The 20,790-nt window shown below is 54.2% G+C and overlaps 2 protein-coding genes and 1 long non-coding RNA gene across 5 annotated transcripts; 1 reads left to right on the top strand and 2 right to left on the bottom strand.

Annotated features, from left to right (window-relative positions):
- Positions 1-2,221: 2,221 nt before the first annotated feature.
- Positions 2,222-5,709, bottom strand: LOC141567935 (uncharacterized). 3 transcript variants are annotated; one of them, XM_088794021.1, is made up of 4 exons: positions 5,494-5,709; positions 4,456-4,674; positions 4,021-4,090; positions 2,222-3,738 (listed from the first exon to the last, which is right to left on the bottom strand). In XM_088794021.1, the coding sequence occupies exons 2-4, from the start codon at positions 4,536-4,538 to the stop codon at positions 3,148-3,150; spliced, it is 744 nt and encodes a 247-aa protein (XP_088650147.1). In that variant the 5' UTR covers positions 4,539-4,674; positions 5,494-5,709; the 3' UTR covers positions 2,222-3,147. The 3 variants fall into 3 exon arrangements, with proteins under 3 accessions (XP_088650147.1, XP_088650146.1, XP_074173152.2); XM_088794020.1 differs by having other exon boundaries at positions 3,961-4,090; positions 4,456-4,950; positions 5,494-5,677; XM_074317051.2 differs by having other exon boundaries at positions 3,961-4,090; positions 5,494-5,677.
- Positions 5,710-5,934: 225 nt separating this feature from the next.
- LOC141568980 (uncharacterized) lies at positions 5,935-11,871 on the top strand. The gene is made up of 4 exons (XR_012492334.2): positions 5,935-6,065; positions 6,973-7,118; positions 8,372-8,572; positions 10,025-11,871. It is a non-coding gene; the product is annotated as an uncharacterized LOC141568980 (long non-coding RNA).
- On the bottom strand, positions 8,396-17,255 carry LOC109438021 (spermatogenesis and centriole associated 1 like). The gene is made up of 4 exons (XM_074320462.2): positions 16,354-17,255; positions 12,049-12,396; positions 9,311-9,462; positions 8,396-8,722 (listed from the first exon to the last, which is right to left on the bottom strand). The coding sequence occupies exons 1-4, from the start codon at positions 16,550-16,552 to the stop codon at positions 8,396-8,398; spliced, it is 1,026 nt and encodes a 341-aa protein (XP_074176563.2). The 5' UTR covers positions 16,553-17,255.
- Between the last annotated feature and the right edge of the window lie 3,535 nt (positions 17,256-20,790).

Genomic DNA, 20,790 nt, shown 5'->3' with positions numbered 1-20,790 from the left:
GCTTTGATGACCTTGACAGTCTTGAGGAGAATGGGTCAGGGTCATTGTAGAGTGTCCCTCTGTTGGAGTTTGTCTGTTTTTTTCCAGATTGGACTGGGGGAGCGGGTTGTTGGGAGGGAGACCACAGAGGTGCAGCGCCCTTCTCATCACATCCTATCCGGCGCCTACCGTCGACCTGACCTGTCTCTGATGGTGTTGACCTTGATCACCTGGCAGAGGTCGTGTCTGTCAGGTTTCTCCACTCCACGATTACTGTTTTCCTCGCCCTTCCAACCCTGTCCTCTGTGGGAGGAAGCTGCGATGCACAGCCCACACCTAAGGAGTGTGTGTGGGGGGTTATGTTTCCCTCCCCGAGGGTCAGTATCCACCAACTGCAGAACCTGTCTAGAATGGCCATGGATGTGATTCTGGGGTCTGAGGAACACTGAGCAAACCAGCATGGCAAACTGCACTGGGATCCCCACGGAGTTTTAAGTGGAACACGTAGAGATTGAGAAAACCAGGCATAGAGCGGGGTCTGATGGCTTTCGGAAGGTCTGACCCTGTGGTCCGCCGGTGTCGCCTGCCTGGCCCCTGGTTTTGTGAGCCTACTGCCTCATGTTTACAAAAGCTGCAAGCCAAGACTGGAGACTGCGCTGAGCACAGAGGGCTGTGGTTTGAAGCAGGAGCACAAATGCTTCCTGGCCATTGAGTTTCCAGGGCTCCCTGAAGGAGACTTCTGAGTCATGGCTGCTTAGAATCCCGCATTCTCACTGAGGTTGAAAAATGAGCTAACAGCACGTGAATGGAAGGCCATGGCTGTTTCCTTTAGTCCATCTTAGAGAGGAGAGCAAACGGAGACTACAGCCTTCACACAAACCCCTTACAAGTGAGGGCACAAGAATGGACGAAAGAATAGCGGGAAGAGGCCGGCCCGGTGGCTCCAGCGGTTGGATATCCATGCGCCTAACGGCGAAGGCTGCCGGTTCGATTCCCACATGGGCCAGTGGGCTCTCAACAATAAGGTTGCCAGTTCAACTCCTTGAGTCCCGCAAGGGATGGTGGGCTCTGCCCCTCGCAACTAAGATTGAATCGGCACCTAGAGCAGAGCTGCCTCTGAGCTCCTGGACGGTTCAGTTGGTTGGAGCGTGGGCTCTCAACCACAAGGTTGCTGGTTCGACTCCCACAAGGAATGGTGGGCTGCATCCCCTGCAACTAACAACGGCAACTAACAACAGCAACTGGACCTGGCGCGTAGCGCCCTCCACAGCTACAATCGAAAGGACAACAACTTGACTTGGAAAAAATCCTCGAAGTAAACACTGCTGCCCAATAAAGTCCTGTTCTCCTTCCCCAATAAAATCTTAAAAAAAAAAAAAAAAAAAAATGGAGGGAACCCAGACTCCCCCGTGTGTTTGCTGTGACACACCCTGCACAGGTCGCCCACCGCAATCTTGTTTTTCATGTCACCTCTCTAGTTGTAGGCCACTTGAAGTACGGCCACTTGAAGTACTGTCATCCTACCCAGCTCTACAACGGCCCAGATCTGTAGCACGGTGGAGTTTCGGGGCGTTTATACTTCTTACAGAGAGAACTCAAGGTGGTTTCTGTGTGTCTCCCTGAGGTGGTGACGCCCACCCTGTCCTCGTCATCTGCCTGGACTCTGGTGTTCTCATCCTGCAACTGAAATGTTGTGTGACCTATAGAAAGACCCTAACTTAGGGCTCTGCTTTCGTTTTCCTTTTCATGGTAAACGGGATGTTACTGACAGCGATGAGAGAAAGTAAAACGAGACCGAGAACCTTAAGCACATTTAACTAGACCAGACCACCACTTGGTGAGAGAGGCGCTGTTCCCCCGGCCCGCCCTGGCTGGGAACGCTCACCCAGGTACAGTTACTCTAGAGTAACAAGAGGTACAAGTCAGATGCTTTGTATTAATGTCAATTAATCAGAGCTTATCAGCTTCCAGTGAGCTTGATTATATCACCAGCATTTGATTGTTAATCAAAACCGTGGGCTAGGAACAAAAACCTTGCACAGTTTCCTTATGTGGACAAACAGGTTCAAGTGAAATTTGAAGCTAAGGAACAAACAATGATTTCATGAGACTTCAGATTCCCACACGTACCAGGAATTGTTAACCAAAGTCACATTCCTTTAAAAAAAGTTTTTAATAGACTTTATTTTTTTGGATAGTTTTAGGTTCACAGCAATATTGAACAGATAAACACAACACATGCCCCTTTTTTAAAAAACTTCTTTTTATTGGGGAACAGTGTGTTTCTCCAGGGCCCATCAGCTCCAAGTCCAGTCACCATTTTCAATATAGCTGCAGGGGGCGCAGCCCACTTGTTGAGAGCTCACGCTCTAATCAACTGAGCCATCCCGCTGCTCAGCACATTCCTTTTTAATAACCATTTGCAATATAAATTCCTGGAATGATTTACCTAAACACGTCAAAGCCTTAATCCTTTCCCACTTGAGAAGAACTGGTTTCACTTTTCACTGAACCAGCGTTCTCTCTCTGGTGATGTAGGACTGGGTACAAGTAGTGTTTCGTTTAAAATTGCATCCTCACCAAATTTTTCTCCTCAGGAAGACCACAGGCCGCTTGGCAGGTCAGCCTGTGGCGCCCCTTCCATCCGGGGCTTCCAGAGGCTGTCCTAACAGGGACAGATGCCAGTCCAGGTATGGGTGTGCCTTTCTTGCCTGCAGGGCCTCTGCCTGCCCCTTTGCAGACCTCCACACCAGCATGGGGTCCCTGCTACCACTGTTCCGTCCAGGGACTGCTTTGTGGCAGAGGCGTTGGAGTGGACCTCGGACTGTGGGACCCCGTGGCCAAATCGTATGCCGCACCCCCCAGAAGCTGCGAGCTGGGGGTAGTAGACACACTGAGACCGCAATGTGGCACTGTCCCCAGTAGGAAGAACACATGAGTCCAGGACTGGTGCCACTCCCAGTGGCCTCTGTGTAGCTGGGGGTCCCGACCCAGATTCCCATCAAACTCGTTACTGGCTGCCCTTGCACTTTGGGCTACCCGCGTCCAGGCGCCGCAGGCTACGAGGCAGAAGTGAAGTCACACAGCAGGGGAAAGAATCCAAGTGATCTTGCGGGCTGCCTGCGACTGTGAAATGAATAAAGGGCATCCCAGCGTCGAGGGGCAGAGTCACCGGGGCTCAGCCCCCTGAGGGGAGGGAGGGTGAGAGCGGTCTGGGACACACACAGGGTGAGACGCGAGCTGGCCACCGCAGCGGAGGCCAGTCCCGCTTACCGGCCAAGGGGCCGGGCTCCGGGAGCAGGACCGCCGCGGGGACGCCTGCGCAGACGGGGCGGTGCCTCGGCCCTTTAAAATCGACCAACCATAGAGAGGTCCGAGGTCACCGCGCGCCGCTGATTGGAGCGTCATAGCGCCAATCGGAGGCCGGCAGGAGCGGAGCTCCGCCCGGGCGGTTCCATCATGTGTGCGCATGCGCGAGGGCAGGAACCTGGCCCCTGATTGGCGGCAGGGTTGGCGGCACACGCCCGGGGACTGGGCCGGACGTGGGGCGGGCCCACGGTTGCGTGACAGTTGTCTCGGGGGAGGGCGAGGGGGAGGGAGTGTAAATAGAGTAAAGGCGTTGGCGCGATGCACCATCGCCATCAGCTGGGCTGCGGCCTTGTGGAAGGGCGGGATCAGGCGTCGCATGGTTGCGTCCAGGTGCTCAAACTGTCGCCTCCCGTAGGTCATCAGGCCGGCCATGCAGGCCAGCGAGGCGTCCTGGGAAAGTCACCCAGGGATAGTTCGCTGAGGGCTGGAGCCCCGCTGCCACCTGTCCCATCCACGCCCCCAGTTACCCCTGTCCTGCCATTGTCCCTACCCCACTCCTGTCCCCACGCAGTCCCTGTCCCCATTGCCATCCCTGCCCCACTCCTGTCCCCACCCCCATTCCTGTCCCGGTCATCCTCCCCATCCCTGTCACTATCCCCAGCCCTCACTCACCATGGCCGCACTGGCTGCTGCCACCGAGCCACCCCCTGGGGCCGCTGAGCGGGCACCCACCTCGCGGACAAACGCACACAGGGGCTTGTCCACCAAGCTCTGCTCAGGCCCATCATCGGGGACCAGGTACCTGTGGGGCCCGGGAGAGACAGGGGACAGAGTGCTGCGTCGTGTGAGGATGGAGATAGGGGATGGGCTCCTGAGTCACTTGGGGACATGCTGTGAAGGAAGGTCTGGCTCAGACCCTGGTCCCTGACTCCAGCCCATCCCCCCACCAACACAGGACAGGGGATGCAGCCCGGCGTGGGAGAGGCTGTGACCCCCTGGGAACCCCCATGAGGACGGGGCGGGACCTTGTTGGGACCTCACGGCATCCCCCAACCAGCCCCACACCTGCACAGCACCCTGGGGTTTGCTGATGAACAAGTGACCAAGCAAAAGGCTGTAGAAGGACTGAGGCTGGGGGGAGGGCAGAGGGGTTTGGGTGCTGCTCACTCAATGATTCGTTCCTTAGGGTTGAAGGGGGACAGGGAGTCTAGACCCAGCCGGTTCACCACCTGGAAATGCGCGGGCGCCATTGAGGGCCCCGTCTACCATGTCCTCTGGCCGCCCCACGAAGGTGTAGACGGTGCGGTTGGTGGAGGGGCCGGCATCCACGTCCAGCAGCACACAGCCCGGGGTCCGCACCACGGCCTGGGCGATGGCTTCGATCACCTGGGGACGAGAGCCCCGCCCAGTTCTCGATTTCCCCACTTGGAAGAGGGGCAGGAGCTTCGGAGGTGGCCATGCCTCTCCTGTCCCCAACACCCCCAAAGCTGTGCCTAGGAGCTGGCGCTGAGCCTTCGGGAATTCCTCAAAGAGTGGGAGCCTGGGGAGACCCGCTGCCGGCTGTAGTCACCACAGAGGGGGCAATGGTGGCACCCTCCAGGAGAAACGGACGCAGGAAGCAGAACCCAGGCGGAGGGGCTGCAGGGGCTCCGAGACGGTGACCTGCAGGCCAAGGTCACAAGGCTCAGGGCTCCAGTGGGAGCGTCTGCATTGGGGGAGGGGCATGAAGGGCCCGGAACCTTCTGAGGTGACAGGCAGGCCCATGGTTGGAAGTGGCCTCAGGACCCAAAGTGCTCTGTGGCCCTCAGTAGCCGGTCCCAACGCTCTGTGCCTCAGTTTCTTTGATGACGTGAGTATAACAATAGTGCTCACCTGGTAAGGTGTGGGAAGGGGGAGACAGAGGAACCATGGTGGGGACCCTCAAATAGCCCTGTGGGTTGTGCTTGGGGTTGGGGGGGGCATTTCCATAAGAGACCAAATGATTGGCCCAAACGTGGAGGCAGGACCCCTGCCTGACTGCCCCCCTGCTGCCTCCTTCCTCAGCCCTGGGTCAGTCACTTCTAAGTCCCCCTGTTCACAGAGCACGTCCCTGAGGGCTGACAGGAGTGGTGCCTTCTGAGGGAAGACAGTCCCCACACCTCACACCCAGGAGGCCCCCGGGCCCCTTGTGCTGCCCCTGGCCTGCTGCCCTCACCGGCACCTCACCTCTTGGTTGTTTCCCTCCGAGAAATTGGGGACACATTCCACCAGGCGGGACATGGTCTGGGCCTTGGTCCTTGATGGGGACGCTCGTCTCACAGGGTAGGAGGTAGGCGGGAGGGACTGGATGCTCCAGCAGCCGGTGGGGCCTTTATACTCGCCACCCGGCTGCTTATTAACGACCAGTCACGGTGGGGAGAGAGGGACAGGCCAGGCCCTGTGCAAACATGGAGCGGTCCGGGGAGGGGCCGAACCAGGACGCCCACGATGTGATGACAGAGGAGGAGGGATCGCTGTGCCCAGGTGGCCGCCCTGAGAGAAGAGCCTGTGACCTGGCCCCTCAATGGGGAGGTCATCCACAGACTGTGACCTCAGGTCAGCACAGACTGCAATCCCAGCGTGGCTCACAGCCACCTGGTGGCCATGTGTGTGACCTCGCTCATGAAACTCCCGGTGACGCTCTGGGCCTCTGTTTCTTCACGTAAACACCCAAACCTCAGGGCAGCGGGGGGGCAAAAGAAGGGCTGCGAGGACCCAGCCCTGGCCCTGCTCTCGGCAGAGCTCAGCTCGGCTGTCAGGTAGGGGCCTGGGAGGGGAGTGAGTGTGTGCAGGTGTGTGGGTCCCCAGTGGGGCAGGTGGCCAGCCAGGCCCCAGCTCGCCAAGGCTGGAGGCTCCCCCTGAAGGGGCAGCTCTTTCACAGCCAGCAGCACAGGGCCAGGCCGGGTTGAAGTTCCTGATGAGTCTAATCAGAGCAGGAGCTTTGCTCTGCAAAGGCAATCACGTGGCCATCCTGATAGCATATGGACACCCCACAGGCCCCTCCCAGGCACAGGCACCCCACAAGTCTTTGGGGCACTCAGTGTCTGAGGCTACTTTGCCTCTAGGCAGTCACCGTGGGGCCAGGGCGAGGAAGTGCCCAGATCTCTCGGATCCCCAGCCCTGTGGGCCTTGGGGATCTCCCCTCTCCAGTGCTGGCTCACCACCCTGGAGCCAGGCGAGCCCAGAGACCCTCAGAGGCTGGATCCTCTCTAGCCATGATCCCCTGGGTGAATGTGACTGTGGGTGATGGCCATCCCACCTCTGGGTCCCAAGTGTGGCTGTGGGACCCTCAGGAGAACCTGGCAGACGGCAAAGGCCCAGCAAGGGCAGCTCTCCAAAACCAGCCCCCACTCTGAGCCACAGCCCTGGGGGCTCCCAGAAGTGCCCGCCAGCCCCTCCTGTGGCAGGTGGCCCTGGTGCTGCCCTCGTGCACCTGCAGAGACTCTCACGAGGTGGGGAGTCCCTCCGTCGGAGGTCGGTGTCCAGTGGCTGGGAGAGGAGGATGGGGGTCTGTTATGGAATGAATCATAACCCACAAATTCACACACTGAAGGCCTAACCTCTAAAGTGACTATTTGGGGGGAGGGTCTTTACACAGGTAATTCGGTTAAAATGAGGTCACTGGGGTGGGCCCTGATCAAACATGACTGGTGTCCTTATGGGAAGGGAGACCGGGATGCAGACACAGAGAGGCGATCACGTGAGGACACAGAGAAGACGGCATCTACACGCCCAGGACACAGGCCTCGGGAGGAACCAGCCTGGGACACCTGGCACTCTGTTCCAGCCTCCCGGACTGGGAAAGAATGAAGGTAGTGTTTGTTGCAGCCGCCCAAACCGACAAAACCACGGTCGTAAGGTGCTGGTGTCCAGGACACACCAGGCTTGGGGACGAGGGACAGGTCGCCCCACACTGGGTTGGCCCAGTGACCCCAACACCTTCATCCTGGTCCCCGCAGCAGAGAAGTGACCAGACACACTATACTCGAAGCCAAACCCCAGGAAGGTGTGAGAGCCAGGCCCTGGTCCTGCCCTGGGGCCCAGCAGGTACACCACCCTCTCTAGGCCTCAGGGGAGACAGGGGCCGGAGCCTACAGGAGGGCCAGGGGTGCCTTTCCTGGGGGACAGTCCTGGCTAGGGCCTGGCCACAGCTGGGAACACAAGACGCAGGGCCCAGACCTGGTGGGATGCTAGGTTCTGAGACATTAAAAATTCTGGTGGGTGCTATAAATAGTTTCAGACTCGGGAACCATTTATGGGGAAAAGCCATCTCACTGGGAGCCCAGGGCCTGCTTTCCAGCCCCATTCTCCAATAAAAGGAACCAGAGCTCCCGATTCCAGGCCCAGGCAGGAAATACACGGGTGAGCCTGTCAGCAGGCCCACGCAGGTCCCACTTCCCTAGGTGGCCCCTGCTTCCTTGAGTCACCCTCCAAATCAACTGCCTGTGCTGGGCTGCCTTCATGGACACCTGAACACACGGTCGTGCGGCCCACTCTCTGCAGTCGCAGTCTGGGAATTCCTGACTTTTGAAAAAGGGGCCCAATTTCATTTTACACAGACAGGGCCCTGCAGACTCTGCAGCCATCCCTCCTGCACCCGAATCCTTGCCTCAGGCTCTGCGTTTGGAAAACGCACACTGGGACAGGACCCGCTGGCCCTCCAGGGGGAAGGTCCTCGAGGTTGAGTGGCCAGGGGCCCTGATGAGCTGAAGCCCTTCACCCTCAGGCTCCGTCCAGGCTCCGGTACAAACATACCAGGGGCACCTGCTGTGGCCCCAGCAGTGACCGAGGCGCTCTCCACGCCCTCAAAGAGCCAACGGTAAAGGCAGACAAGTAAACAGACGATTTTAATACAGTATGACAAGTGCCACGCAGGTGGGGGAGCCGGCGGCCTGTGGGCGCCTCGCATGCCGGCCAGTTCAGGACAGGCGCGCGCGCTCCGGTGCCATGCGCCTGTCTGCAGCCCTGGGGGCTCGCTGGCTCGCTGGCCCTTCCCCGGCCGGCCGGAGGGGACATGCAGGAGGCACGGCGGCCCCCGGGTTTGGAACAAACACGTTTATTGCAGGAAAGGCCGGTGGCGCCGGCGGGCTCACCAGGCGAAGAGCGGCTTGCCATCCTCCTTGGAGAGCTCGCACAGGCAGTTGAGCAGCAGCAGCGAGTCGCCCAGGAACTTGGGGGGCACGACGTCGATGAGCAGCCTGCGCAGGGCGGCGGGGCTGCTGTGCAGCGGGTTGGCGCGCAGGTCGGGCCGCTGCCGCAGGATGCCGTACGTATTGACCAGGAACTCGCTGAACGCGGGGTGCACGTCGCGGCTGTAGCCCAGTCGCTCCAGGCGCGCCGTCAGTGTCACGTAGCGCTGCGTCAGCTCGCGCAGCTTCTTCTCGTCCACCGAGCCGTCCAGGGACTTGATGGACGTCTGGGGATACAGCGCATGTGGGCGGGGCCGGACCACAGCGCCACGGGAGGCTGGGGCGGGACGATCACCCCATCTCCATGAAAGAACCCGTGCAGATGGGAACCAGGCCCGAAGCCAAGCCCCACCCGAGCGAGCTGGGCCTCCCAGTGTCCCCTCCAGCGCACAGTGTCAGGGACAAGAGCAGGGAGCCCCTCCCAGGAGTGGAGGAGGCCAACACGCTCTGTGACCCAGGCGCCGCTCCCCGGACTGTCCCAGGCCATGAGCAGACGTGCTCCTGTCAGCCGGTTCAGCACATGCCATGATGCGTGAATCTGGACCCCCCCCTCAGCCTTGCCCAGGCCCACACCTGTGCGGGAACCAGGGTGACAGGGAGGGGACCCGGGACAGGCAGGGGATCTGGGCTAGGGAGGGGACCAGAGGCAGCGAGGCGACCGGGGGCAAGGAGGGGACGGGGGGCAGGGAAGGGACGCGGGGCAGCGAGTTGGACCGAGCATGGAAGGGACGCGGCAGAGAGGGGACCTAGGGCAGCGAGGGGACGGGGGCAGGGACGGGACCCGGGGTAGGGAGGAGACGGGGCAGGAGGCACACCTGCTTGATCTTCTCTGGGACGTTGGAAACGGTGAAGCCATACAGCCGTGTCACCCCGGGAAAGACATAGGCCAGGATGCGCCTGTCCAGCTGGAAGGCGATCTCCCCAACTACGCGCCCGTCCTTCTCTGCACTGGTGACGCTCTGGATCTCTGAGGGGGGTGGGGGATAGGGGGGAGTGTGAGACAGGCCGTCCCGGACACAGAGGTCAAGGGCCACCCGATCCATGCTGACGGTGTTCCAGGATCCATTTCAGGGAAAGGAAGCCCCAGACACAGCCGCTGCAGCTTCCCTATGAAGCCACTGGGGCTGTGGGCAGGGGCTGACCACCCCACTGCGAGGGTAAATACACATTTAAAAGAGAACTGAATATTCTGTTGCAAAACGGAAAGGGACCTTTCCTCTCCTCCCTTTTCTTGGCGTGTCCCCTGGGAAACCTGGGGTGCTCCGTCCTTTCTCTGCCTTTGAGAGGGGAAAACATTTAAAGAGACCCTATTTGGGTCCCTAGTGTTTCCCTCTGAATTTTAGGATAAGCTTGTCAATTTCTGCAAAGAAGCCAACTGGGATTTTGATAGAGATTGTGTTGAAATCTGTGGAACATTTGTGGAGTTTCGCCATCTTAATGATACTGTCTTCTAATCTGTGAACACAAGCTGTCTTCCCGTTTATTTAGTTCTTCTTTAATTTCTTTCAACAACGTTTTGTCGTTTGCAGTATACTCCTTCCCTAATCACTTTGCAAGGCTACAGAAGTTTCCCAGGAGTTGAAGCTGAGAACCAGACACAAGACACAGAAGCAAGTTACTGCAGACCAGACGAGGAATGTGGTGGAGGAGCAGAGTGCAACCCCCTGCTGTATTAGTGCATGCCTCTTCCTCTCGACAGGAATCAGTGACCTGCCCTCCCTCCCTCCCTCTCTCTCTAAAGCATAAATTAGGTGGAAGAAATGAGCTACCCCTGAGATGTTCTAGAAATCATTCGTCGTCCAACCTGGGCCTTCCAAGATCCACCCAGAAACCTATTCTTCAAAGAAAAAAGTCAATAAATTTGATAAATCTCCTTTACTACAAAAAAAAAAAGGACACAAGTAACCACTACCAGAAATTAGATATGGCATCACCACAGACCCTCCAGACGTAAAGGATAATGACAGAATATTAGGAACAACCTTATGCCAATAAATTTGACAACTTAGATGAAATGGACCAATTCCTTAAAAGACACAAAAGCTCACTTTTGTGGTAGAACTACCAAAGCACACTTAAGAAGAGATAGATAATTTGAATAGCCTTATATCAACTAAGGAAATTGAATTTGTGGAAGGGAAATATTCCTACAAAGAAAATTCAAGGCTGAGATTAAGAAGTACAGATTGGTACTTACAGCATAGTCACGGGGATATAGGGTGTAGCAGAGGGAATCTAGTCAATGATATGGTAATAAGTATGTATACTGCCAGGTGGGGACTAGACTTACAGGGGTGATCGCTTCATAAATTATAGATGATCTAACCACTCTGCTGTGCACCTGAAACTAATATGAAAGAATGTTGAATGGCAACTGTAACTGAAAGTAATAAATAATAACAAATAAAAAGCAATATCAACAAAAAGAAGAAAATTCAAGGCTCAGTAGTAAATTTTACCAAACATCTAAGGAATAAATAATACCAATTCTATACACACTCTCCCAGATAATGACCGAGCAGGAGCACTTTTCACCTCACTCACTGAGGCCAACACTAACCTGCCACCAAACCAGAAAATGACATTACGAAAATCTACGGACCAAGGTCCCTCACACAAAGCAGAAATTCTTAACAAAAATGTAGCAAACTGAATCCAACAATACAGAAAAGTAGAATACATCATGACCAAGCACGATTTATCTCAGGAACAGGAGGGTAGTTTTAAAATTCAAAAATCAATCAACTTGCCATATTAATACACTACAAGTGAAATACACTACAAATGCTCATCTCAACGGATGCAGAAAAAGCATTCAGCAAAGTCCAGCAGCCATCCATGATAATTCTGAGCAAACTAGAAAGTAAAGAGCAGTTCCCCAACCTGATGAAGGCGTCTAAAAACCTGAGCTAACATCACACTTAATGGGGACAGACTGAATGCTTTCCCGTCAGGAGAAGAAACAATGCCGTCTGTCACCATTTCTATTCAACATTGTTTTAGAGGTTCTAGCCAGTGCAATCTCACACATGCACACACGCATGCATGCGCATGCACACGCACACACGCACACACACAAAATGGCATGTAGATGAGAAATGGAAAGACAATCTTGTCTTTATTCATAGTCAGCACAATCGTCCATCCTAAGGAATCTTCTTTTATAAGCTGCTGGGACAAATAATTGAGTTCAGTAAGGTTGCAGGATACAAGGTTGCATTTGTCAGGATTCTCCAGAAAACACTGTTATGAAAACGGAAATGTCACAAACTGGGAGACCCTATTTGCAAATCACATACTCAAAAACAGGACTCCTATCCAAGCTATATAAAGAACACTTACAACTCATAAGAAGGTAAGCAACTCAGTTTTCTTCAATGGGCAGAAGATTTGAACAGATGCAGCCGCAGACCCCGGCCCCCAGACACCGGGTCCTCCCTGTGCTGGGTGGATGGAGCACCTGTGCCCGGGTGGATGGAGCAGCTGTGCCCAGCTGGCCTCCCCGACTGCCGGCCACTGCCCTGCGCCCACAGGTGCCCGCCCCCCGCCATACCGTTAAGGTAGTAACTCCTCCTGGTCCTGTCGCCCAAGGGCAGGCTGCTTGCCGAGAAGCACACCTTCTTGGGCCGGACCACCTCCCTGGGCTCCAGCAGGCTCTTGTCCACCAGAGGGTCCTGCAAAGGGCCCAGCAGCGGGGACAGCTTCCGGTCAGGGCTCTGGGGTGCACGGGGCTCCGCGGGGCTGAGGAAAGCCTTGAAGGGCACCTGGGAGGAGGGTACACAGCCGGGGGAGGCGGCGTCGCTGGAGAGGGGGGCCTGTGAGCACAGCAGGTCCTCCAGAGAGGACGTCTGCAGCTGGACGGGCACGTCAGGGATGCCGGTGAACCTTCCAAATGCTGGAACTGCGACAGGGAGGAAAGGGAGGAGCGGTCAGGCTGCTGTTCCCAGAACACCCCAGAAGTGCAGAGAACACTTTGGGAACACGCACAGCCCCGCCCCAAGCTCTGACACCTGCTCTCATCCCCCATCTCCAGAGCTCTCCCCCTTCCCCTCTGAGAAGATGCCCATGGGGGTGATGAGGCTTGGGCCCCGCCCCTGCCCAAGGAAGCCACCAGCCCCTGGCTTATGGGCACAGCGAGCCTGCCGGCCCCCAAACGCTCCCACCCGACTGTGTGTCCACACCCGGTACAGTGACCGGTATGCTTTTCCAAGTCTGAACAAATGGTGTCATCCTACGCACGTTTTGCTCTGCGGCACACCTTCTGGCTGCAGCATTATCTTTTCAGAGGCCCACCCATGTTGAGTCACCTGCAGCCACCTGGTTCCTTTAACCATATGTGGCACACCTGCATATGCGCACACAGCACAGTGATTTTTCTGTCCGGTGCCTTCCGAGGTACGTGGACTGTTTCCAGGTCTCTGTGTAAACACCAAGCTGTGATCAAGGTCCCTCGGCATGGCTCCTGCTCGCAGCTTCCACACCTGGGCTCAGGTGTGTGCATGCTGACCTTGGTTTTCTACAGCAGCAGCGGTGGTGCCCTGCACACCAGCGGCTTCTGACCCACACTCTCAATACCCCTTGGCATGTGCAGTTGGGCTGGGGACGACACGTGGCTTTTCCCTGACTCCTGGTGAGCTAAACATGTTCACGTGTTCACGGGCCTCTGGGGTAGAGGCTCAGAATTATCTGTGCCTCTTCTTTGCCCATTTTGGGGGGTTGGGTAGTCGTTCTAGTTCTTTGTAGCAGTTCCTTTTGCATTCTGCATACTGATGCTTTGTTGATGAAATGTACCACTCCCCGCCCTGGGCTTAGGAAATGACTGGATGTAGAGTGGGATTTACAAATCAACAGCTTTCCAAAATACATCAACTCTGATGACTCGGAAAAAATACAATGGAAACAGAAATGCATAATTGTAAGGAATAACACAAGGTTCTTCAGGAATACACTTACTGACAAAGGCAGATTTACATGTGAGAAGGAAAGAGACTTGGAGACCAGGAGCCAGCTCAGCTGCAACAAGTGCAGCGGGGAATCACCTCTGAGCGTGTGCAGAATAAGTCGATACAGCACCGCAGGCAAGTGGAAGAAGAAATGTGGGAAACCAAGTTACCGCCTCCCCAGCTAGTGCTTCCACTTTTAGGAAAACATACCCGAAGGAAATAACCCTAAATGCGAAAGGTTCTGTCTGCTGTGTTATTTACCTGAGGGTAAGAAAGAACTAATTTCAATATGAGGAGAAGACTTCATTAAACTAGTTCAGAATGCTGCACAGAAATAACTGTGTCATGACGTTAAAGGGAAGAGAAAGCGAGTTGTACATAGAAGATACTCCAAACTGCTTAAAATCATCTCCACCCAAAACAACGAAGAATCAAGTGAGTGGCTAAAGGACCCTTGAAAACTGCAGACCCTGAAAACTGAGGCGGGGGCCCTGGGTGGCCTGCCACTCCTTCTGGTCCCTTTGAAAATGTGCATCACGCGCTGGGAAACCCAAGTAAAGGACACAGCCCTACAGGTTGTGACAGGCTGGTAGGTTGCGTGCGGACCCTTCCCTGGGAGCAGGTGTGGCTGTCCCGGGAAGCTGGGTGTCAGGAAGGTCCTGGAAGGCTCCTTCTCTGGCAGTGCCGAGGCCGCAGCCTTTTGGGGAGATTTGTCTATTTCAACATTTCAACCACACATGGCCTTTGACACACGGACTTCCCGGGCAGTCACCCCTGCAGCCTCTCAGAGGCACACGTGAGAGCACAGAGCTGGGAGGCCAGTGCCTCTCATGGGGGCAGGCTGAGCAGATGGGAGCCCCACAGGGAACTGCTCCCAGGGGTCAAGTGCATTTAGATCTACAGGGGAGAACGACCAATGGGTGATGGTAGGGAGATGCCCGGCAGCGGCAAATCAAAGAGAAAGCAAAGATGCCTAGATACGCCTATGACCACCTATCAGTAATGCCAAACCGCACGCACGGCGCACAGAGGCTGGCTGCCTTTGGGAGCCGGCCAGGAGCACGTGCTCGACCTCAAATGTTCCAGCCTTCTGGGTCTTGCTGAGTTCCACGCGTGTGCATGTGGCTTAGTAAGAACGATGGGCTTTTAAAGCACATCCTGTTTGGAAGGCAAAGGCTGATGGACAGGGAACTATGAGCCACTGCTGCGAGGTCCCCTCTGTGACAAACTGCTGCTGCTTGTGCAGGAGCTCCCGCTGCCTCTCCGAACTCCAGGTCCCAGGTCCAGGCTACAGCCCAGATGCTGTGGGTTGGGGCCCGGCCTGGATGCAGCCGCCCTGCGGGTGGCCAGGACCCAAGCTCACTGCCCTCCCTGAGGTGGAGGCGCCCACGCTGACCTCAGCACCCGCCCCGCGCTGGCGCTTCAAGGCCTCTCTGGAGGCCTCAGCTGGCCAGGTGCTGGGGCTCCCCCTAAGACTGGTGTCCAGCAAGATCTGGGCTTGCCCCTGGCATGAAAGACAACAAAGCAGCATGAGGCTCCTGACTCAGCAGCTGTCACAGGCTGACAAGGCTTGGGGACAACTGCCTCTTGCAGCCACCGCACGCTAGGCGTCGCTAGTGGCCTGAGAAGCAGCGCTGGCCCTTAGCAGGCTATCACACCCAGGACATGGCACTGAGTCCAGCCCCTCCTCAGCAAACGTCTGGTGACAAGAATGTGCCTTGGCTGCTGGCGGGAGCTCAGGCCACAGGTTGCGGCTGGGGGCACAGTGTTTCTGCAGCTGCCCCTCCTGGTGTATCGCTCTCTTCCCACCACCCGCCATGAGGACCTCATGCTTATCTGAGCTCTCTCTTCAAGGTCCCCTTGAGGTTCCCAGTGTCCAAATGCCAGGAAGGGCCCTTGCACCCCAGGGCTTTGAGTGAACAAGTTCCACACAGCCACCGTCCACACGTGCTGTGCTTCTTTGGAGGTGGTGGCAGGCTTTCCAATGGACTCTGAGAAGTGATGACAGCCGATGCAGGGCCCAGCAGCCAGTTACTGGAGCATCCGTTCAGGGACTCGGAGCAGCTTTGCAAACAGCCTCAAAGGCGGGAAACATCCCACGATCAGCTGAACGGCTTGTGCTGTGATAGCAGGTCCCAAGGGCGTTGGCCAGGCCAGTCGGTTGTTCCGCTATGGCCCCTGTGCTGGCCTGCTGTGTCCTCTGTCCGCCTGGCCAGACGATGTGAGACGTGAGCAGGCCTTTTTCCGGGAGCTCGCTTGCTCCCAGGGCTCCATCCATGATCCACGTCCAAACCACTCCTGCCTACCAACCAAGCCTAAGTCAGACTTCCCGGGTGTGAGAGGGAATTTTCCCACAGAAATGTTTAAAACAGAACGACCTACTTCTGCAGCAAGTGATCAAAGCCTGTTCAGACCATTGGAGTGGATACCGTGTGGGGAGCTGGGTCACAGCTGTGCGCTCGTGTGCACCCGCCCCCCAGGTGCCTCTGCAGGGTCCTCCCACCTGGTGGCACTTCCTGCCCTTGGCGCTGGGCCCAGCCACGTGACTTGCTTTGTCGATGTGCGTGAACAGAGGAGACAGCAGCAGCTTGAAGCTAGCGGGGTTGGCACATCTGCCCCCTGGGTGACACGAGCAGGACCAGGCCAGCCCGCTGGTGCCAGGGAGGTGCCCGCACAGAGTACAGTGCTGCCTGGCTGGGCACACGCCAGGGGACCTATGGCAGTGCTGTGTGCTGTTACTGACGGTTACAACCACCAGCGGGGTGACCAAGCCACCGAACCCCGTCTTCTAGGTGTGGGTTCTCAGCCTCAGGGAGGAGGGGGCCTCGCGTGAGGACACACAGCAGAATGGTCACCTGGGGCCTGTGGGAACAGAGGGAGGGCACGCGGGGACCACCCACAGGAGCAGGCCTCACCTGCGGTGCCCGGGGAGCAGCCCTCAGTGTAGATGGGCGCCTTGGCCAATACGGCGTCACGGGCCCCCTGGCTGCCATCGGGGCAGCTCTCGCTCAGCAGGCGCTTTAGCATCTGGTTCTCCTTCAGCAGCCGCACCTGCCTCTTCAGGTCGGCATTCTCGCTCAGCAGCCTGTCCATCAGCTCGCTCCCCTCAGCCATGGCCAGGACTTGTGCTCACCCCATGCAGGTGGCGCCCAGACCCCGAGTTCTGGGCCTTGTGATGTCGTCTTAAAGAGGCGGCACTGCCCGCCGCCCCTCCCCCACCCCACTGCACTTAAATCCCAGTTCTTTCCATTTAAACCCCAGTTCTTTCCAGGCCCAGGAAAACCCTCTGGGTTCCATGGCCCCAGTCTCGGGCCAAGACATCTGCCAGTTTTCTCATGGTGACGCGCACTGTCCTTTCAATGTGCGCCTGATTCAACTTGCTGATACTTTGTTAAGTGCTTTCTGTGTTTGTGAGGGGAACTGACCCGTGTCTCCCCTTCTTGTAATACCTTGGTCTGGTTTTGCTATTGAGGTTCCTCCTCTGTTTTCTGGGTATTTGTGTTACTTTCTTTTTGAAATGTTGGATAAAATTTACCAGTGAAGCCATCTGGGCTTAAAGTTTTCTTCTGGGAAAGGTCTGAATATCAGTTTCTGAAATACATATAAGGCCACTTAAATTTCCATTTCTTCTTATGTCCATCTAGATAGCAGTGGTGTCTTTAGCAGAAGGAATCTAGCCATGTCGTGTATGTTGTGGACAGAAGCCACAGTGGGAAATTGCAGAAACAGCGCTGGCAGGTTTTTGCAGCATCAAGATATGAGGCAAACGGGACAAGAGGAAACAGTGTGATCCACAGAGAAGGGGGGCAGTCTGGACAGTAAGCTCATGGGTGACCAGGCCAGAGCAGCAGGCCGGCAGGGGTGACCAGACCATGTAGCAGGCCTGAAGTAACCAAACCAGGTCATCAGGCCCAGGGTGACCAGGTCAATTGGCCTGGGGGGTGACCAGGCTGGGTTAGCAGACCCAAAGTGACCAAACCAGGTTAACAGGCCCAAAGTGACCAAGGCAGGTCAACAGCCCCAGGGTGACCAGGTCCGCAGGCCTGGGGTGACCAGGCCCAAGCAGCAGGATAGGTTGGATAGCTGGCTTCATGTCTGTAGGATCTGTAGTGTTGCACCTTTTTCATTCATGATATAGGGTGTTTTCTTTCTTATTTGATCAGACTAGAGGCTTGCTAATTCTTTCGAAGCATCAAGTTTTGGTTTCATTGGTCTTCTCTATTTTCTGTAGCATTTGACTTCTACTCTTTTATCTATTGTTTCCTACCTTCTAATACTTTGGTTTTAAGATCCTTAAGAGGGACATTCATATCACGGATACAGCGCTTTATGATCCTACAAAGATTTCTCTAAGCATGGCTTTAGCTATATCCCACAAACTTTGATATGTTTTTACTTTCATTCAGCTTGAAATATTTTCTAATTGCCCGTGTGCTTTCATTTCTGACCATTGGTAATTTAGAAGTATATTGTTTAATTTCCAAATATTCGGGATTTTCTAAATATTTATCTTACTGATCTCTAATTTAATTCTACTGTGGTCAGAGAATACACTCTACATGGTTTCAATCCTTTGGAATTCCTTGAGACTCATCTCATAACCCAGCACATAGCCAATCTTAGAGAATGGTCCACAAGGACTTGAAAAGAATGTTAGGTGAACTCTTCTATAAATGCCAGTAGCCTCAAGTTGTTGAAGATTTTGTGTCTACATTTGCTGAGACAAGTGTTGAAATCTTCCACGTTGTCTATTTGTCTAATTCTATCCTTAATTCCACCAGTTTTTGCTTCATGCATTTTGAAGCTGTTATTAGGTGCACATACATTCAGGACTGTTTTATCTTCTTGATGAATTAACTCTTATCATTATTAAATGTCTAGTTCTAGTACTATTCATTTTCCTGAAACCTGCTTTGCTATTGATAGAGCACTTTTGCTTTCTTGTGATTAATGTTTTTGTTATATATTTTCCTAAACTTTTATCCTGTATTTTAGTTTCTTTTATTCTTAGTTTCCTACAAATTGAGTTTCATTGTCAATGTGACAATCTCTGTCTTTTACTGGAATGCCTGGTCCTTTATAGTTAATACAATTATTTAAATGGTTGGTATATTAATCTCCTTGGGCTGCTATAACAAAACACCAGAGTAGGGGCTTCAGCAGTGGCAGCTTATTTTCTCACAGGTCTGGAAGTTCCAAGACCTGTCTGTCACAGATCCAGGTATTGGCAACCTGGTTCCTCCTGAGGCTTCTCCTGGGCATGCTGGGTCCTCACACAGTCTGTCTGTGCGTGTTCCTGGTGTCTCTTCTTATAGACACCTGTCTTGTCGATTAGGGACTCACGCTTATGACCTCATTTTATCTTAATTATCTCCTTAAAAACCCTGTCTCCTAATTTCATCACATGTGAACTTGGGGGGTGGGACACAATTCAGTTCATAGAAGTTGGGTTTAAGTCCATTATCTTGTTATTTGCTTTCTATTTGTCACATCTGTTCTTTGTTGTTTTTCCCTGGCTTCTTTTGTATTGTTTTACTTCCTCTTTTTTCCTTTTAGTGGTTTACTCTAGTGTATGCAATAGGTATTTTACTTATCACAGTCTACCTTTAAATAGTCCGCCACTCCATGTACGAGGTAGAAACCCCACAGGACACGTCCCTCCTCAACACCTTCCATGTTATTGGTGTCATATCTTTTATATCTCTGTGTGACAAACCCATTATTATTTTTGCTTTTAAGTTAATTATATCCTAAACACATTTTTTAAAAGACAAGGGAAAAGCCTTCTGTATTTACCAGACTTACCATTTCTGGTGCTCGTCATTCTTTGGTGAGGATGTTTCATCTGGTATTACTTTCCTTCAGGCTAAACAACTTAACATCTCTCATAGGACAAGGCTGCTGGGAAATTCCTTCAGCTCTGGTTTTTGTCTCTCCGAATATGGAATTGTTAGTTGACCTTTTTTTTCCCCTTTCAACACTTTAAAGATGTCATTCCACTCTCTTCTGGCTTACATTATTCCTGATGGAAGGTGGCCACCATCCTTATCTTTACTCACTTGTAAGTGACATGTCTGTTTTTGTTTATTCATCATTGGTTTTCATCAATTTGATTCTGATCTCATAGTTTTGTTGTTTTTCTGGTCTGCTACATGTCTGCTGAGCTTGATGGATCTCTGGGCTTATATATTTCATCATATTTGAAAGAATTTCAGCCGTGATTACTTTGGAAGTTTTTCTGCCTCCCTCCCCCCGTTTCCTGGGCCTCCCATTATATGTATGTTAGACCACTCAATACTACCCAAGGGTAAGAGGCTGGTTCGTTTTGTCTTCTGGCCACCACAGGCATTTCACTGTTCCCCTATTCCTGGATGCCCAGGAGCCAACCCTGCTCCTGTCTCTTCCCAAGAACCAGAGGGGACATCAAGGACCATGGGGTATCAGGCTCATTGCCTCTTATGCCCATAAAGGGCCTGTCTGTGGGGCAGGTGTCTCAGGCTGCCTAATGCCATGCAAACCAGCTGTTCTCCACTTGTATCAGGCATGGGTCTCACACACTCCCTGGGGCATTGCTGTGCTGAGGAAGGCCGGAAATCACCTGCTCTCGGTAGGAGTCACTATATGAAAAGTAGTGGTTGGATTACTTTCACTAAAGACAACAGCGAACTGGAAAGCTATCCACATCACCCTCACCCTCCTGAATGAAGGGGGTCTTCGAGACAGCACCATTCCAAGAACAAATCCCAGGCATAGAGGTCACACAGCATGAGAAGCCCAAGGACAAGAATTGCTGCCCAGCGCTCGTGGCGAGTCCCCTGCTCTGCAGCTGCCCCTCAGCGTCGTCTTCTGCCGGAGGACGGGCTGTGTGCGTGGATTCTGCCAACCAGATGCCCTGTGAGGTGCTGAGGAACAGCAGTCAGGGCCGCAGGCACGTCCTCCACTACAGGGGTTCTGTCCTACATTCATCCTCCTCTCTGGCTGCTCCTAGAAAGTTAAACACTGACTCTGGAGCCCAAGGATAGTGACTAACCAGGCCCCTAGCACGTACCTCGGGTGCTAACATCCCTCCCAGCCCGTCTGAATTTCCTGCCTTTGTGTTCCTTTGCCTCGTGTCTCTAATCTTAATTCCTTCTTGAAACAAGGTGCATTATAAATAAGAATTCATACGGCAGTGGAGATGAAAATGAATGAAGCTGACCAGCAAATCCATGATTCTTACAGAGTTCTGAGATGCAGAGGAAGCAACAGTAGGTGGCACTGACGCTTCCTTTTTATTGCCCAAGTAAAATGCAAGTGTGTGAAATAGTAGTGATTCTGTTTGGTCAGGAAAAGAATTTTCCTAGAGGGAAGTT

This window comes from Rhinolophus sinicus, chromosome 17, assembly GCF_057876585.1.
Source record: "Rhinolophus sinicus isolate RSI-liver-muscle chromosome 17, RSI-T2T, whole genome shotgun sequence".
NCBI classification, from domain to species: Eukaryota; Metazoa; Chordata; class Mammalia; order Chiroptera; family Rhinolophidae; genus Rhinolophus; species Rhinolophus sinicus.
This window is presented reverse-complemented; position numbering and strand designations above follow the sequence as displayed.

What these genes read in the sequence shown, in the direction of transcription:
- LOC141567935 (XM_088794020.1), bottom strand. Translation starts at nt 4,538, where the DNA reads ATGGCGCCCGCGCATTTCCAGGTGGTGAACCGGCTGGGTCTAGACTCC. An exon ending in CCTAAGGAACGAATCATTGA is followed by an intron (nt 4,091 to 4,455) that starts GTGAGCAGCACC and finishes CGGGCCCCACAG; the next exon opens with GTACCTGGTCCCCGATGATG. An exon ending in CAGCAGCCAGTGCGGCCATG is followed by an intron (nt 3,739 to 3,960) that starts GTGAGTGAGGGC and finishes TGACTTTCCCAG; the next exon opens with GACGCCTCGCTGGCCTGCAT.
- LOC109438021 (XM_074320462.2), bottom strand. Translation starts at nt 16,552, where the DNA reads ATGGCTGAGGGGAGCGAGCTGATGGACAGGCTGCTGAGCGAGAATGCC. An exon ending in CTGCTCCCCGGGCACCGCAG is followed by an intron (nt 12,397 to 16,353) that starts GTGAGGCCTGCT and finishes TCCCTGTCGCAG; the next exon opens with TTCCAGCATTTGGAAGGTTC. An exon ending in TCCCAGAGAAGATCAAGCAG is followed by an intron (nt 8,723 to 9,310) that starts GTGTGCCTCCTG and finishes CTGTATCCCCAG; the next exon opens with ACGTCCATCAAGTCCCTGGA.